Consider the following 17,076-nt stretch of genomic DNA (forward strand, 5'->3'; position numbering starts at 1 on the left):
ATGTGTGATTGATCTAATGTCTAAGAAATATATTCTCTTAGTAAACAAAGATACATATGATCCTTAGACTTGAGGTCACCTGACCATCTTATATAAAGATTGATATGGTTTGATAATATTCCAATGTAGTTAATTAATTAGATTGCCAGAAAGATGATAATGATTGTATTGAGATATGTGCAAAGGCTATTGTGGATCAATAGATTATTTGTCACTCATAACCATAAGAATTGATATCTTAATTAGGGTTATCTTACAAATGACAATGATCAATTAAACATATGGCCCTAGTGGATTGAATTGGTGCTCAATCCAATACCATTCGGTCATTAAAAGAATTTCGTCTATGTAAATCGAAAATCCTTGATGGAGATATTTCATCTATTACTTAACCTTGAAAAGATATTGTATGATAAATTAATTGAATTATATGAGTAATCGTGTCACAAATAAGTTAAAAAGTCAAATACTAACACTTCAATAATCATGTGGTTATGATATCTTATTAGAGGTCAATCTTAGTTTGTGTATAAATAGATACCAGATTAGGAGCTTGATACAAATCTTATCACTACTAACTTTGTGAAAAACTTATAGGTTATACACCTAATGAGTTGATCAAACTTTTGAGGCATAAGATTATTTGAGTTGGATCTAGTCTAAATTTTAGATAGAGGATTTTGAGTCTCTAAAAGGTTTTTGGCCCAAAGTGTGTTTTATAACATTGAGAGACTAAATTATGATAATTCTAATATGAATAAGTGTGTCTGATCTGTGTTAGGCTAAATTAAGCTCGGTTTGATTTTTTCATAATTGTACGACTGTACATGTGACTATGGATGCCCACACATGGCACAATGTATGGTTGTACATGTCACAATGTTCACTTGTACATCTTTGTTAGATAAGGATGATCATCCTTATCCATGCCTAAGAATTTGCTTCAATCACGTACTGTACGGTATAGGAAAATCAAGGATGTGCGAGCGTATGAGATGTCTACATATACAAACATATTTTCATATAGTTTCAAACTTTTAAGTTTTCTAGCCACTATTCATATGCAAACAGTACCATGCCTGTACACCGAATATACATTCCTCGTACTCAATGTTCCAACAAATTGTTGAGTGTAATTTTGACCTTTGATCATTTGAGTTTGGTATGGATATCATGTTCCAAGCTTACACTTTCTATGAGAGTGGCTCTAACATCATCCTAGCAATTGTGAAAGACGAAGAAGCCGCTAACACAGGTATATGTTTTGAAAACACCCTATATGTGTTTTCTATATGTTTGTGTTTTAATCTATCTATGAGGAGATCTAAGTGGGGATTTATGGTGATTATATGTTTTATTAAAATGTTTTAATTGCCAATGCTACTGCCTGAAGGCCATAAATCCCAATAAGAAGTTCATAAGACTAATAGTGATTTACTTTAATCCAAGAATGCTTTTGACTTGCTTATAAAGACAAAATGAATGATGCAAAGAGTTTTCCTACACCTAAAATAGATAGAACCAGGTTTTCATAGATGACAATAAGTTTTTGATAATTTAACACTATATAAAAGCATAATAGGTGTTGTTCAATACTTAAGTTAAATAAGACCTCCTATCTCCTACATTGTCAATAACTCAACCAATTTTTGAGGCCCTTTCATAGTTGCAATGACAAGTTTATAAAAGGTCTTAAGGTACATCAAAAGGAACCTTGCAACATGAAACAGTGTTCACACCAACTTCAGTGTATAATATGGAAGCTTACACATATGTTAATTAGATTGGCAGTATAGTAGATAGAAGATCCACTAGTGAATTTTATATCCTTTTGGTAATAATTTAGTTCAGTGGAGCTCTCGAAAGCAAAGAGTGGTGGTGTTCTCTTAAATAAAATCAAAATATAAAGCATTGAGTTAGGTTGCCACAGGTTTCTTAGCTTAGGAATTTACTTGATGAAATTTAGATCTCTTGCTTTGAACAAGCTATTATATGGTATGATAGTCAAAGTGTCAATTCTTTGCTTCAAAATCAGTGTTGCACAATTAAACTAAACATATAGAGTTACATGTACTATATTAGAGAGCAATTGGCTGCAAAAGTAGTTGTTTTTCAATATGTTCATTCTAAATATCAAGTGATGAATATCCTTATAAAGCCATTGGCCACTATAAGATTTGAAATGCTTAAAAGCAAGCTTAATGTCACTAAAATATATGCACAAGATGCTTTCAAATAATGACATCTTTTCTAGCAAAAAGGTTCGGTGTAAAACTTTCGTTTTGTTGTTTGAAAGGTAAAATAATACGCTGTTGAATTTCAAAAGATGTTTCAATTTGTGTGGATTATTTTTCTTTTGGTAAAAGAATCAAAGTGTGAAAAGCTTCACAAAGGATCTTCTTTGTTTGCTCTTGACGAATGTGTTAAGCTTAATAGAAGATTTTTTTTCTAGCACCTAATATTCTTCTTCACTAGCAAAATAAGTTTGAGGGAGGATGTGAAAAATGTTGGATATAGAATGAATTAAAGATAGTTGAGCTTGTTTAGTTTCGTTTAGAGATTAATGCAAAGTTTAAGTGGATCGATTTGAAAATTAGAAAGCCATGACAACAATTAATTGAAAGGTAAGACAACATATTTTTTCGGGATATTAATTAAAATAATCATTTTTTTTTTTTGTCTTTTATACATATAGAGGAACTTTTTTTTAACTATACATATATAACCTAAAATATAAAATATCCAAAATACCCTTAGTATTTGTAATCACTAGTCAAGGCACTTATCCAGCCAACTCATAAACCTCAACCACCCAGTCAACTCATAAAGCAAAATAATTCACCCAGCCAAGGCAAAAATCACTCACTTACCCACCTATCCAACCCATAAAGAAAAACACTCACCCAGCCAAGGCAAATCCACTCATTCACCCACCTAGCCAACTTATAAAAGTCACACATAAAAATTAGTTACCTAACCAAGGAGAAAACTCCCACTACTGCCAAGCAGCCAAGTCACCTTTGGATGAGTTCTACTGGCAAGTTTTCATCATCTTCACGGATTTCGATCTTAAACACCTAAAAAGAGTCAAATGATATGATTATTGGTTTAAAAGTTTAAGATTTGCTCATTTTATTAGGTTGATTTTGGTTTTCTTAGATTTGATTTTATTAGATTGAAATAATGTTTTGCTTGGTAGAAATGGTGTATGTGAGTTGGAAAAATGTTTGAAATGCATAATTTGATGGATTTGTTAGGAAAATATTTTTCGATAGGTGGTTGGCTAGATGTTGGCCAATCGACCAATCATCCAACCAACCAATTTTAAATTTTAAAATTTTTAAAAATTGATTGGCCGAATGGTTCACTGGCCAGTAGGCCAACAACTCGGCCAACCAATATTTTAATTAAAAAAATTGGTTGGTCGGGTGGTTATGCCAACCAACCAATTTTATTTAAAAAACTTTTAATATTAGCCAACCAATTTTAAATTATTAATTATTTTTATTTTAAATTTAATTTTTTAAATTGTTTTTAACTTTGTTTTTCACTACTTCTATAATTTTAATTAGTTAATATTTTATTACTTTGTTTCAGAAATTTCTAATGAACAGATAGGATAGTGAGTATAGGTTTCACCCTGTGCATAAATTCCTAATATTTTATTACTTTGTTTCAAAAATTCCTAGTGAAGGGAAATGTTTTTGACAATTTTTAAGCATGCGAGAATATTGGAATAGCTCGGTATTCATGCACTTGATGTTATTATATTTGATTAGCTGTGGAGATCGTAGAAGAGAGTTATGGTTTCGAGTAAATGGTGTTGATGTTCGGTTTAACCCAATAAAGTTTGCATTGGTGACAAGGCTAATTTTTTGCTATAATACAGATGTGTCATCATATGTACACATTTTAGGGGTCCTTCAATTAAGGCGACAATACTTTCCAAGAGTCATATCAATTAATTATACTAATATGAAAGCAACGATTGAGGCATGTTGTTAGGGCACTAACGATGAGGATAAGGTAAAGCTAGTTGTATTGTATTTTGCATATAATGCTTTAATAGGGGCATACACTAAGAAAGTAATCCAAGATTGGTTCATATATTTAGCAAACGACCATGATGCATTTAGTAGGCACCCATGAGGGACTATTATGTGGAATGCAACAACGGACTCGATTTGGTGAGCGACACACATGAGGTATGAGCACATGATGGATAATTATCCACCGTTCCTTATTGTACCCTCATTTATAATTATTTGACAATAGGATATGCAATGGCCTTCTAGGTAATCATGTTATTTACTTGTTAAGGATTTTTTTTTTTTTGGTGAAAATATAGTTCTAGATTTACAAGGCATTGGGCAACATTGATGACATTTCTGAATTGGGCATTAACCTATAGCATATTGACCAAGTGTCATGTTTTACTTTCCAACATAACATATTGATAGTACTTATATATCTTGAGGCGTGCGTACAGGGAACAAAATTGGACGATTATCTCTACATTCTTTGTTGCACATATCATTCTGCAAGTACAAGAGTTTTTTTAGACGGGGTTTGACTGTAAGTGGTCACCTCTTTTTATCAATCTGATAAGTGACATTTCTGAATTAGGCATTAACCTATACTTTTGCCTATGGAGCACAATTGATAAGATAATAAAACAATACATAATTATTAGTTATATTACATTGGCTTTCATAACATCAATAAACAATTTATTGTATTGTTATGTGTACCAGGTGTACTTTCCCATATGCATTGGAATGACCATTAGGCTTGTGGTGAGTTTAATTTGCATGAATGGTCACTAACGGTGTCTGATTCTGCCAGGTGTACTTTCGTAGCTTAAAAGATGCTATGAAATTTAAGGAGTATATGTGACCATTTAGGACATTGTCGTATATGATGAAGGCAACCGGTTATTGGGAGAAACTGGGTCATACTCCACAGATAAATGAGTTGGTTATCACACATTGTAAGACTGGCGTTCCCCAGCAAAAATCCGATTTGACAGATTGTTGCATCTATATGTTTCATATTATCAAATGTCTTGCACTAAAATGTCCTCTTGACTTTAGTGCGAAAAATTAAGCAACTTTAAGGAGTCAAGTGGCCATAAGTATATTTAACAGATGTGCAATGCGTACAGATTGCAGTGTCTGTATGCTTCATATTATCAAATGTCTTGCACTAAGATGCCCTCTTGACTTTAGTGCAAAACATTATAAAATGCCAATGTATAAATATGGTTATTGTCATCTTTCGTAACAACAATAAATAATCTCCCTAGCTATCCTTTTTCAAATGTGTAGCATCGATACAAATAACAGAACAAAATTGTTGAAATGTTGTATTGAACACCCTAATGCCATGAAAAAAAAAACTTAAATCGGTTACCCTTATCTATATCAATTTGTGTGATTGTGTCAAGGTTACGTAACGTAAGATTATGACAGTACTTCGGTAAGAGCATGAAAAAATCTTCTAATGATCCTCTTAATGCATTTAATGTCTATGTCTTCACAAGTCATGTTTATGTGTATGATATGTCAATCTTATATCTATTGGTCATATTCACGATAATTGGTTAGTAGGTACTGTCAACCACAAATATTGATGTAAAGATCTTTTTCAATGCCCGAGCACCAACTTGTCTATGATAAGGTAATATTTGATCTCTAGACATGTGTGTATTTCATTGAAATGACGTAATTGCCACAATTTAGCCTGTGCCTTCCATTTACAATGCTCATTCAGCCTACCTCTAATTTCCTACCATTTCATTGTTGACTAATAAGCTCTGTATTGAAAACCTTCTTTTAAAGCAAATCTTGCATTTCTTTCTTAGTATTATGATAGCCTATCAATTTGATCCTCGTATTGGGTTGTCTTTCAACACTACCAATTACCTTGTTTTCAACATCCACAACTATAGTTGGGACCCATTGAAATAGATTAGGGACATCTATATTTATCAAGGATGCCTCATGATCAACCCAACTATGACATGTTATGCTAGACTCGCTCCTAACATTATGAAAATTACTTGAACTTCTCTTAATGTCTTCTATATCATGCAACTCAAATTCTTCCCCATGAACTTCATTCATCTCATTAACATCTATAAATCTATAAAAATTTTCCTTAACATCTTCATTCCCATCATAACCATCATCATCATCATCATTGTGATTACCCAATTCTTTATCCTCCGAGACACTTTATTCATGTGCCAATCATATGTTGGATCATCCTGCAATTGTTCTTCTCTAACTTGCTCTTCATCGAGATTACTTATTTCTTCAATTTGACTCTTTGTAATATAAAAATGGGTCGAAACTTTTTTTCTAACTACCATCTTCAGAAATTCAACATCCTTATCATCTTAGAGCTTATACGGGTTTTCAAACACTGTCGAATAATTTTCTGTATATATATGAATATTTGATCGCTTTTAGTTGATTCTCAAACAATAGCATATTTTTTTCAACTAATCCTTCAAAATTAGCTCTTGTATCAACCATTATCATTCTTTCGTTGCCACCAACATGTCATAATATCATTACCTCTGGTAACCCAATATCTTTTAAACTTAGTCATAAATGCAACTTTGGCCATTTTGAAATAAAAATAAATAAAACCTGTAAGATAATTGATTAAAATTAGCAAGGAATATTTATTAAAATTGATTTTAAATAAGAGATTGACTTGGCTTGATTTAAGTAGGAGATTGATTTGGCCGGCCGGCCGACCAACCAAAAAAAAACCTGTATCTCACACACCCAAACAACTTAAGCACAAGAAAACATTTGCAAATCTTGATCTACTTAACTTTTTCGATTATTTATTCAATATTTTATCTAATTTTATTTTGAAATCATAATTTTTATCAAGCAATCTTGAATTATCTACAAATATGCGCTCTAACAAAATTAATAACATAAAAAAGTTGTCAATAATATTTAAAATGTGTAGATCTAAAACTCATTTAGATCTTTTTTGTGTTTAATACGATATTTTAACAATTTTTTTTATTTTTTTTTTGTTGGAATGTTACTGAAAATGAACAACTTTGAACCATTATTGTTTTTTGTCTGAAAACTTTTGTCCCTTGTAAAAGAAAAGTCACACTAAAAAATGGCTATATTTGTATAGTGAAAAAAAAAATTATATATGTATAAAAAACCAAAAAACCAGTTATTCTAATTAATATTCCTATATTTTAAATTATAAATGAGGGAAAAAGAACTAACGGAGTTACGCAGTTACATTTAATGATAACTTTGCCTTTTTGTTAACGAAGACGGCACCGTTCTACTCTCTTTGAAGATTCAGTTTGAAAGGGTTTACTGTTGTCATTCAAACCCATTTTTGGTCAAGAATCAAAGTGACATCAATTATCACCGTGGACATATTACATATGTAAATAAACATTGTCATCAGTGAATAATGAAGTTTTTGAGGTAGATTTGTAAATAAATGACTGCATGCAGTCTGAAGCACAAGACAACTCCGTGATAGGCAAAATAAATATCAAATAACAGGACGAGAGGAAAGAAACAAAATTCAGGATATTGCTAGAAGTTGCATAGATTATATCAATTAAGAGTTGAGATCGGCCGATAGATTAATCAATTCCTTATCATATTCATCAAAAGTATATCGATAACGTCCGGAAATGTTTATAATGATGCAAGTTATTCAGACGGTTTTATAGCTGGTTTTCAACTCCTATCAAGTCACTGCAGACTTAAGACTTCAATCTCAAACTCCAGGACTGAATTAGGTTGAATTCCCCATGCTGGAAATCCACCAGCACCATAAGCATAATCTGGAGAACACTGCAAATTCATACAAGGGGATCAGCAGATATTGAAGAAGATGCAGTACAAGTTACACCAACACAAACGGCTTTTGCAACTAGATGATAATTCTTTCTCAAAGCAAAACAAATGCTAATTAGCATAGCAACAAATTCAAACTATTATTGAAATTATCTAGCAATGAAAGATTCTATGACTGAGAACATAGTCCAGGAAATACTTTGGAAGTAGAGAAGACACTGGCAGTGGAAGAAGAAACAAAAAAGGAACACTGTTGAAGCCAAGACCCAGTATACAAACAAAAATCAGGGCCATGAATCAAATATATTTTGTATCTTTGCAAGCATCCTACAGTTGTAATACCATTGAAGAACTATGTACCCATCTGATAATTATTAGGCAAAAGGTCCAGATGCTGATAGGTTTGGGAAGTACCCACCTACGTAGCATGGCTAAGTATGGGCACCAGTTAATTTGTAACAGAGAAAGCTACACTCGTTGCAAAATTTAGGCTTTGATTTAGCAACAATAATTTTACAAATATGTCATGATGGAAATGAATTCCAAACCAAAAAGAAAATGAAAATCCAACGACTAGATTTAAGGACCGGGGACATCCACAAAATATAATAGGATCAAGTTATCTATTAAAAAAAACTCACTGAATATTTTCTTATCACCTAGCATCATAAACAGCAATGTTCTAAGTACTGCTCCCATATGCTTTCGTTAGTGTTTAAAACCACAGCCATTATATTCATGTATAAAACCAAAGCATAAGAAAAATGAAAATGGTTAAAAGAATGCAAAAGTACCCGCAGACGAGCAACCTCTCCTACTTGCATTCCCATCACACCTTCATCCCATCCTACAAATTAATCAAACACATTCAAAAAGTTCACCAAGTTAATGAAAATAGCATATCAGAGCACCAGCCATTTAGTCTAAAATATCTAAAACTTAATGTTTAGAAAAGAAAAGAAAAAGATAGTTGTGACCATCTTAGAGAAGCACAACTCTTAACTCGGGATATTTTGAAAACAGAAGATATCCTTCAAAAAAAAAAAAAGAAATTGTGTGACCATAGTGCAACTATCAAATATAAATTAGAATAGTCTAAAAAACATTATTTTCATGTAAATTCAAATGTCAAGAAAACATTGGAAGAAGTTGCCAAAATCATCATAAATGTTGATGAAGATTAAAAAAATACTGAAATGGAACTGATGTACGAAAATGTTTCTAACATATGTATTAAAAACAAATTGGAGTACATTAATATTAAGATCCTCTAAAATTTCATAGAGGACAACAAACAGGTCCTTTTCAGTACAAACAAAATGACTGGATCTACAGCAAGATAAATTCCTCAGGTAAAAAAGCTAAAGTTCACAAGAGATTGGTTTCTTGCCTAAGCAAATAATCTGAAAAATGGTATATGCATTAACGAAAAATATACCTCCTAACTCCCTTCTGAAAAGTAACCTCATCTAATGCCACCAAGAAATTCAAATGCAAAGACATAATTGAAGGGAATGATTAAGGCAAACACTACCAGTAGATTCTTCACATATTAAATTTTCTTTGCCATATTTGTAACGCTGATATTATAGAAACATACTGATAACTGATATTGAAAGAAAATGATGCAAGTTTTTAATCTTTAATGGGGAGAATTTAGCACTAATATAGACAAGAAAAAGTAGGCAAAGAATATAACATGAGTTACCTTTTATAACAGAACCTTGGCCAATTTTGAAACTAAAAGGCTGCTGCCCAGGATCCTTAGTGCTGAAATAAAAGAAATTTTGAACATAAGTAATCCAAGTCACAAAGGGTAACCTTGATGATTTGATATTCTGGATGCATTAAAAGTATAATGGAAAAATCCTGACCTCCAGAACTTGTGAGAGAGATCACCATTTTTTCCTGTAGCAAAGTAAACTAATAAGGTGTAGCAAAGACAAGGAAACTGACTAGTCAAAACAGTTCTTTCACTGTCATTTCTAGCTAAGGCTGAAGCTCTCCACCTCACAAAATCCCTCTGCAATCTTTCTGATGATCTAAACTCATTGCAATTTGCAAGGATACCTATGCCTGCCCAGGTTATAACACTAAATGCGTTTTTACAGTCAATTGACATGTAATAAACCCCAGTATATGAACATAAATTAAACGCACCACCATCATTCCAGCTTTATAACATAGCAAGACCGAACTACAATAACACTCAATAAAGCATCTAATATCTTCAAGTTAAAATGAACTAGTTGACAAGTCCCAAATAAAGGCCACTAAAGTTACATTTGGCAAATCTTATCGAAATCTCAAATTTTCAACTCTAAACGAAAAGATCTGGCCTGATATTCTCGCCAAAGTAGTAATAAAGCGAATATTACAAAAATGAATACTGCAAACAAAAAATCGAAATTATTTTAGCCTACTATAGCTTCTTGGCAACCAAACAGAAAGGACTAACCGTAACCGGTGCAGTGAACAGTGACCTTCTGGCCGGCTTTTGGTTTGGGGCCCGTTCCGGGGGTCAAAATTTGCTTCTCTACTCCCATCGCTGTTCTAGGGCTTTAGATTTTATATACTCTTTTTTATTTGGATATATGAAAGTCTGTATTGATAATATATATATATATATATATATATATATATATATATATATATATAGAGAGAGAGAGACACACACACAGAGAGAGATAAGGCAACTATTTGTGAAATTTCTGAAAGTTTAGGAATACAAAATAATTTAACGATCTTTAGGGGCTTTGCACCGGCAGCTAAACCGCTTGCTTGCAATCTCAACTTGCTTTGGCTTGACTCTAATTCAAACATGAGGAATAAATTGGAAACCTTAGCCACATAACATCACCCTTGATATTTGATTTCAGATCTAAACTCCCCCATCTGCTTTCAAATTCAGATATGTTTTCTCATCCAGTTGTTTATTATTCATCGATTTATTTAGAGATTTTAATGGGTATAGGGTTTATCCTTTTATTCAATATGTTAATTTAATGGATTGCATGCACATTGAATGAAATCTATTATATAGTTTCAAGTAGGAATTCATGGAGAATTATTATACATGGTGCATGAACACTTTCAACTTGAAATTGCATGCAAATGTTTATTCAAAATTGATAGAAAACTAGATAGCAAAAAATGAAACTAAGTCCTAGAAAGATCAAATTTGTGATTCAACCAGATTCCACCATGAAATGTAAGAATTCCAATAGATATGAGATTTAATATAATTGAACATACGATTATTGAAAGAAAACACAGCAAATGAATTCTAACATGAATTCATTGCAGTAAAACTCAATCAAATTCCACACATGCGACGAACATGAAACAAAAATTAAATCCCAGAACTGGATAGAAACCATACACGCAGCAAATGAAATTTGTTCAGGTCACTAATCCATTCTCGCAAATTTAAAGAGCAATCAATAGATAGACAATGAAATTATGCAAACTAAGAACATACAATGAAACAAACATGAAATCCAAGAAGTCTAGTAAACTGTAGACTTAAAACAGTCAATGAACAAATAATGAAATCATGCAAAGTTAGAACAAATGATGCAAAAATCAATCTATGCAGACTTAAACAATAGAAAATAAGCAAACTACAACAATGAAATTTGGCAGAGACATCCAAACCCCAACAAAAACATGCAGTCAACATTACCAATGCAAACTATTTGATACAATAAACAAAGTACATCAGAAACCAAGAAAATATTTATTGCAAAAGATAAAAGACCATAAAGGCTAAAATTGGTTTATATTCAAGAGAAAAAAACCAGCCTACTCCATTAGAATAACAGCTTAGTAGTACTAGAAAAAGACAAAAATTACACAAGCATGCAATCATACAAGCAGTGCTAATATTCAATTAATTAGACGAATTATGTTCTTGAGATATACTTTCTCCACCCTTCAACTACCTCGTACAGAATCAGACATCAAATAATCACTAGTTTTAGATACTTGTGAAGAAAGAAACAAATTTTTCAACCTATTGATAATGCATTTCAAAATCAGAAGCTTAAAAAAAAGGGATGAAAATGTCTTCTACTACATGAATACCTAGTTCACATATGTTGCAGTTGGAGGTTGTTTGGAAGAAACAAATTATGCATATTGTCACTTTGCAAAATGAGTTATCATTGTGGGAATTCTCCTTCTCTGTTTATAGAAAAATTGAGAAATTGTTAGGAGGAAAAAGAAACCATAGAATATGTTAAATGAGAAAAGCAATTTGAGAACTACTTTTTCTTTTGCTCTGTTAGCATTGTCAGGAATTTTTTTGCTCAACCTCTAGTTGTGTCCCATTTCATGGCATAGACTGCATCATAGTGTGGACATGTGTTTTCTCTTTCCCTCTTCATTAGGGTCTCTCTTCCTTGCTTTTCTTGGCCTACTAGGTTTGGCACGTCTAGATGGTGGATCCAGCTTATCTTCAATGTTTTCTTTCTAGTTTCTCATATTTGGAACAAGATAGATCATTCCAACATAAGTTTTCATATATGCTGAAATCCTTAGTCTCTTAACAAAGTCTTCAAAAGAGGAATAATTCATATGAAGAATGGAGCATACTACTTGCTAACATGGGACTCCAGAAAGCTGCCACATACCACAATCACATTTTTTTTACAGATCCAATGTATAGCTTCTGTCTGGTATAACAGTCATGTCAATCAGTTCAAACTCCAACAAACTAGCATGTAGAATGCTCACATTTCTTGCTGACTCTATATTTTTATTCAGCTTTTGATAAACCAGGGGAGGCACAGGGTTATCCACTCAGTTTTAGCTTTTAATCTAGTTTGAAGTCTCATTATTATCCTACTCCTATAAAGCTCTAATAGACTATGGATTGACAACTTTCTATCTTTACCTAGCCAACTGTTGAAGGTCTCACTCATATTACTTGTCAAGTGATCTCATTTTGCTTCTGTATCAAAGTTAATTCTAAACCATTGATCAGGTTGTTTTTTAATAATCCACTTATGTACCCTCTTTTTCACCTGTCTAACTTGACCCAAGGCATTTTAGAAATCAATTTTATCTATTGCTTACACACTACCCAAAAGAGGTTTCTAAGGGGTACACCAGAAAATTTTTTCTAAAATAAGCATAAACATGCCTAACACAAAATCTACTTCTTGCACTAGGCTATTGACTATTTAAGACATTGATTAAACCTTTTATCTATCACTATTGGCATATATAGCTACAACAGATAAAATTACTCTCCTAAAAAGTCCTTAAATTACTCTCCTAAAAAGTCCTTTAAGATGACACCAATCCACCCCAACAAAAGGCCTACGTCTCTCCAAAAATTCTTTCTTTTCAGCAACAAAACTAACAAAAAATTTATAAAATCTTGGATTGGTTAGGATTTCCTCTCTTATTACTTTAAAATAACCATTAAACCTAGATTACTAACCAAAAGTATGTCACAATATTTGAACAACTAATTGAAGGAGTCTACATGCTCCTTCAATGTCATCCTAGTAGTAATTTTCCTTGTCATATAGAGTTTTTGCAATGAATTTTCAAATAATGGTCCCTAGCCAACTGGTCAGCTAATGACTTAATGTTTAACCTTTTTTGTAACCTAATAAAACTATCCATTTTCTCAGTCACCGAAGAAGAACATGTATTAGGGTTATTTTGAACCCTCATACAAGTGTGCGTGTGCTTATATTTCCTAACTTGGTAAGACTACTTATCTACTATCATTACTACATAAAGATGGAATGGGCAGCTTCTTGTTGTGTAGACCATTTTGATTCATCTCCTTTCATTACAAATTTTCTTTATACTAAAACCCTTTTGTATATTGTAATCCTTCAACAACTTCCTAAAGTGATGTACATTTTAAAAAATTTGACCTACCTTAAAATAGATCTTCCCATCAGCACCATATTATATATTGGGTCTACCAATATGCATAAGAGTTTTCTTCATCATTGTCATCTTTATAGTTTGATAAAACACTTGTATCATTGTTTATCCGTTTAACTGTGATGGCATTGCTACTGTTCCCCTCATTTATATTGATATTCACATTTATATGATCACCATCCTCATCATCGTTCTAATGACAATCATCATTGCTACACACAATATGGGATAGTTGTTGCTTATCTTCATCAGAATCATCACTAAAGTTACATGTTTGGGATGGATAGGCAAACTATTGTGATGCTTCAACATCTTCTTGTGATAGGTGGGCATAAGGTTCAATATCTATAGGTCGTAGAGGTGGTCTATAGTTCACTATGTCTGCTAGAATAAATTCAATAAACATTCAATATTTTTAACCCCAATTTTACTATATTGTTTAAACATATTAGACATGCCCTCATCACTGTCAATTACTTATCTACCCACCCTATTAAACATTTTAGCCTTCACCATAATCTACTCACCAAGGTACAAAAAGGCTTTCTCATTTTTATAGGCAATACATTTCTTCATTTCCTTAGTGAAGACAATATAACTGTACTCATTTGGATCTACATTTTTTATTTCATACATAGTATCACATGCTTCAAACCTTAAATTAAACCTCATTGAAGGCAACATCCTACATATACCATATCATAAATCAAATGACAATGAATCAGATATCCAATGCATTAAGTATATTTAAACATGTACCACAATTAGCATCTAGCATATGTTATATACAGTCAACCCTTAAGCAACTCAGCATGTAACTCATATAACATTATTGGTACGAGGCATTGCTAAACTAGGAGAATAAAGGTGTTTCCCTTCCTGTTGCACCAGTAACACTACATTCTGGATGTCAAGTCGATATACCAAATAATGTTGCAAAACAATCATCCAAGTATATAAATTCATGTAAGCATGTAAGGAAATTAGCATTTAAATGAAATAGTAAATAATGATCTAATATAGACAATATACAATCAATCATCTATTATGCATATAAGCATGTAAGAAAATTAGCATTTAAATCATGTAAACATGTAACTTAAATGAAACATTGAATAGTGATGTTATCTTGTGCATCATTATGCAAGTAACTCATTATGCAAGCTAATAGTAAGCATGTAAGCAATCAAGCATGTCATTCATTTAAACAATAACCAAGTAAGCATGTATTCAGTAAGCAATTAAACAATAAGTAAGAAATTAAACATGTAAACAGTAAGCAAGTAATTAAATAGTAATCACTATAATCAAGCATGTAAACAATAATCAATTAAACATGTGAACAATACGCAATTAAGCTAGTAACCAGTAAAGAATTAAACATGTAAGGGATAAGCCCTATAATTAAACACTCAGCAATATACACTAATCCAGTGCAAACGGTAAGAACTATAATTAAAAACTCAACATTATACACGATGCAGTATACGCTAATCTAGTGCAAATAGTAAACATTCAACAATATACACTCATCCAGTGCAAACAGTATACTAGCAGTCAATTAAACACTAAGATGATATTTTCAAGTTATTCACTATAAATAGGTCATAACATATCACTATATTCAGAAAACAAAAATCTATTTTTTCGATTATTCACTATAAATATAAACTAATTAAACACTAATTTGATATTTTTTAGTTATTCACTATAAATAGGGCACAACATATCACTATGTTCAAAAAATAAAAATCTGATTAAATATCTCAACAATAGTAATATATAAGATAAAAACAATAAACCCTAAAAAATATAGCAACAATAACATGTTTTCATGCAAAACCCGCACGTAAACTTTTTAACCCTAACATATACGTATATTACACCAGCCTAACAAAAACCCTAGTATATCATAGAAGAATATTCGACAAACCTTTAAAAACCATAAACATCAAAAATCATCAATCGTATAAAATACCTTTTATATACACACAATACAGTCAGAAATATTTTATAAGAAAGTACACAAAAGAACAAAGCTCAACATTAACAAAAAATTGCTAAAGCCCTCAGTTAGTGTAGTCTTTGTTGTCTTTGATGTTAAAACCACTAGGATTGTTGTCAGTGTTGTTGGTGATAAAACCAACCATACACAACTGCTTTGGTTGTCATTGGTCATCACCACTGGTTCAAAAACTACTTTATCCAACTTTGATAACATCATTGGAAGTTTTGTTATCATTGTCTTTGGCGTTGCTGTTAACAGTTCACCTATTTCTACACTCATAGTACACTCAAACTTGAAGAGAAAACTCAAAGGAAATGCATAAGTACTGAAGGAAATTAACAAACTTTCCTTCTTTCCTTTATATTTTCATTGAAACAAAGATTGAAATGTGTTGCACAATGATTTGTTCTCAAATATAAATTAAATTATTATATTCATTGTTTTTTCTTTCAAATTCTTGTGAAATGATTAAAAGCGCCTTTATCTACTGGCTCCGCTTTTCTACACTCATCCATTGTTGTTGGATCCCTACCAAAATTTCCCATTGTTGATTTTAAATTCATCATGACAGATTTATTAACCCTGCACGCATGTCGTTTAAGCAGGGCGAACTGCACCGCCTATTTGCTTTTTAATCATCCAACTTTTCTTATCTTCAACACATGTCATTGGTTAAGGAAGTTGTGTCGACCTTTATCAATATATCATCTCACAAATTGCCACAATGCATCAAATTTTTTATTACGTTAATAACATTTATAATAACGAATCAAATTTACCTAATTATCTTTTTTACAAATAGAATATGGTAACGTTAATGGCTTATGGGTGGGTTGTTGGGGTTTTTAAACTTAACAGATGCAACTTTATCTTTTCATCAAACCTTGGGTGGGAATAAGTACTTTGCCCTTGATATAAATGTCCTACTAGGAGAGAGTTATAAGTTTGGATGTTAATGCCCATTTCATGAATTTATAAAATAGCATTTTGTATATACTTTAAAATGTAGGAGTTTGATAATAATTTTGAACATTTTTGGATTTTAATATGGGTTATGTTGCAAATTAATGTTTTGCATAGACTTTAAAATCCAAGCTTTACGATGATCATTCTCTAAGGCAGCATAAGATAGTAATTTCTCTTGTGAACTTGAATTTACAATTTCCAACCTTGACTAGCTCAAGTTTGAGCTTTGTATCTATCCTATCAAACCGATCTCAAATCTAACAATACTCATTTCAATTTGAATTAAACCTTATTTTGTATGAATTAAATATTTTAGATAAAATCTATTGCTGA

At 31.8% G+C, this 17,076-nt stretch overlaps 1 protein-coding gene across 1 annotated transcript; it reads right to left on the reverse strand.

The window, feature by feature from the left end:
- Positions 1–7,589: 7,589 nt before the first annotated feature.
- Positions 7,590–10,477, reverse strand: LOC123213099 (peptidyl-prolyl cis-trans isomerase FKBP12). Its single transcript, XM_044632457.1, has 5 exons — positions 10,318–10,477; positions 9,734–9,767; positions 9,568–9,629; positions 8,654–8,706; positions 7,590–7,856 (listed from the first exon to the last, which is right to left on the reverse strand). Exons 1-5 carry the CDS (start codon positions 10,403–10,405, stop codon positions 7,755–7,757), a joined length of 339 nt encoding a protein of 112 aa, XP_044488392.1. The 5' UTR covers positions 10,406–10,477; the 3' UTR covers positions 7,590–7,754.
- Positions 10,478–17,076: the final 6,599 nt, after the last annotated feature.

This window comes from Mangifera indica, chromosome 4 (assembly GCF_011075055.1).
Source record: "Mangifera indica cultivar Alphonso chromosome 4, CATAS_Mindica_2.1, whole genome shotgun sequence".
In the NCBI taxonomy this organism is placed as follows: domain Eukaryota; kingdom Viridiplantae; phylum Streptophyta; class Magnoliopsida; order Sapindales; family Anacardiaceae; genus Mangifera; species Mangifera indica.

Bases quoted from the DNA above. Each gene is read 5' to 3' on its own strand.
- LOC123213099 (XM_044632457.1), bottom strand. From the start codon at position 10,405: ATGGGAGTAGAGAAGCAAATTTTGACCCCCGGAACGGGCCCCAAACCA. The intron at 9,768-10,317 runs GTTAGTCCTTTC...ACTTTGCTACAG, and splicing joins TGTTCACTGCACCGGTTACG to GAAAAAATGGTGATCTCTCT. The intron at 8,707-9,567 runs GTAACTCATGTT...ATTAATTTGTAG, and splicing joins CCAAGGTTCTGTTATAAAAG to GATGGGATGAAGGTGTGATG.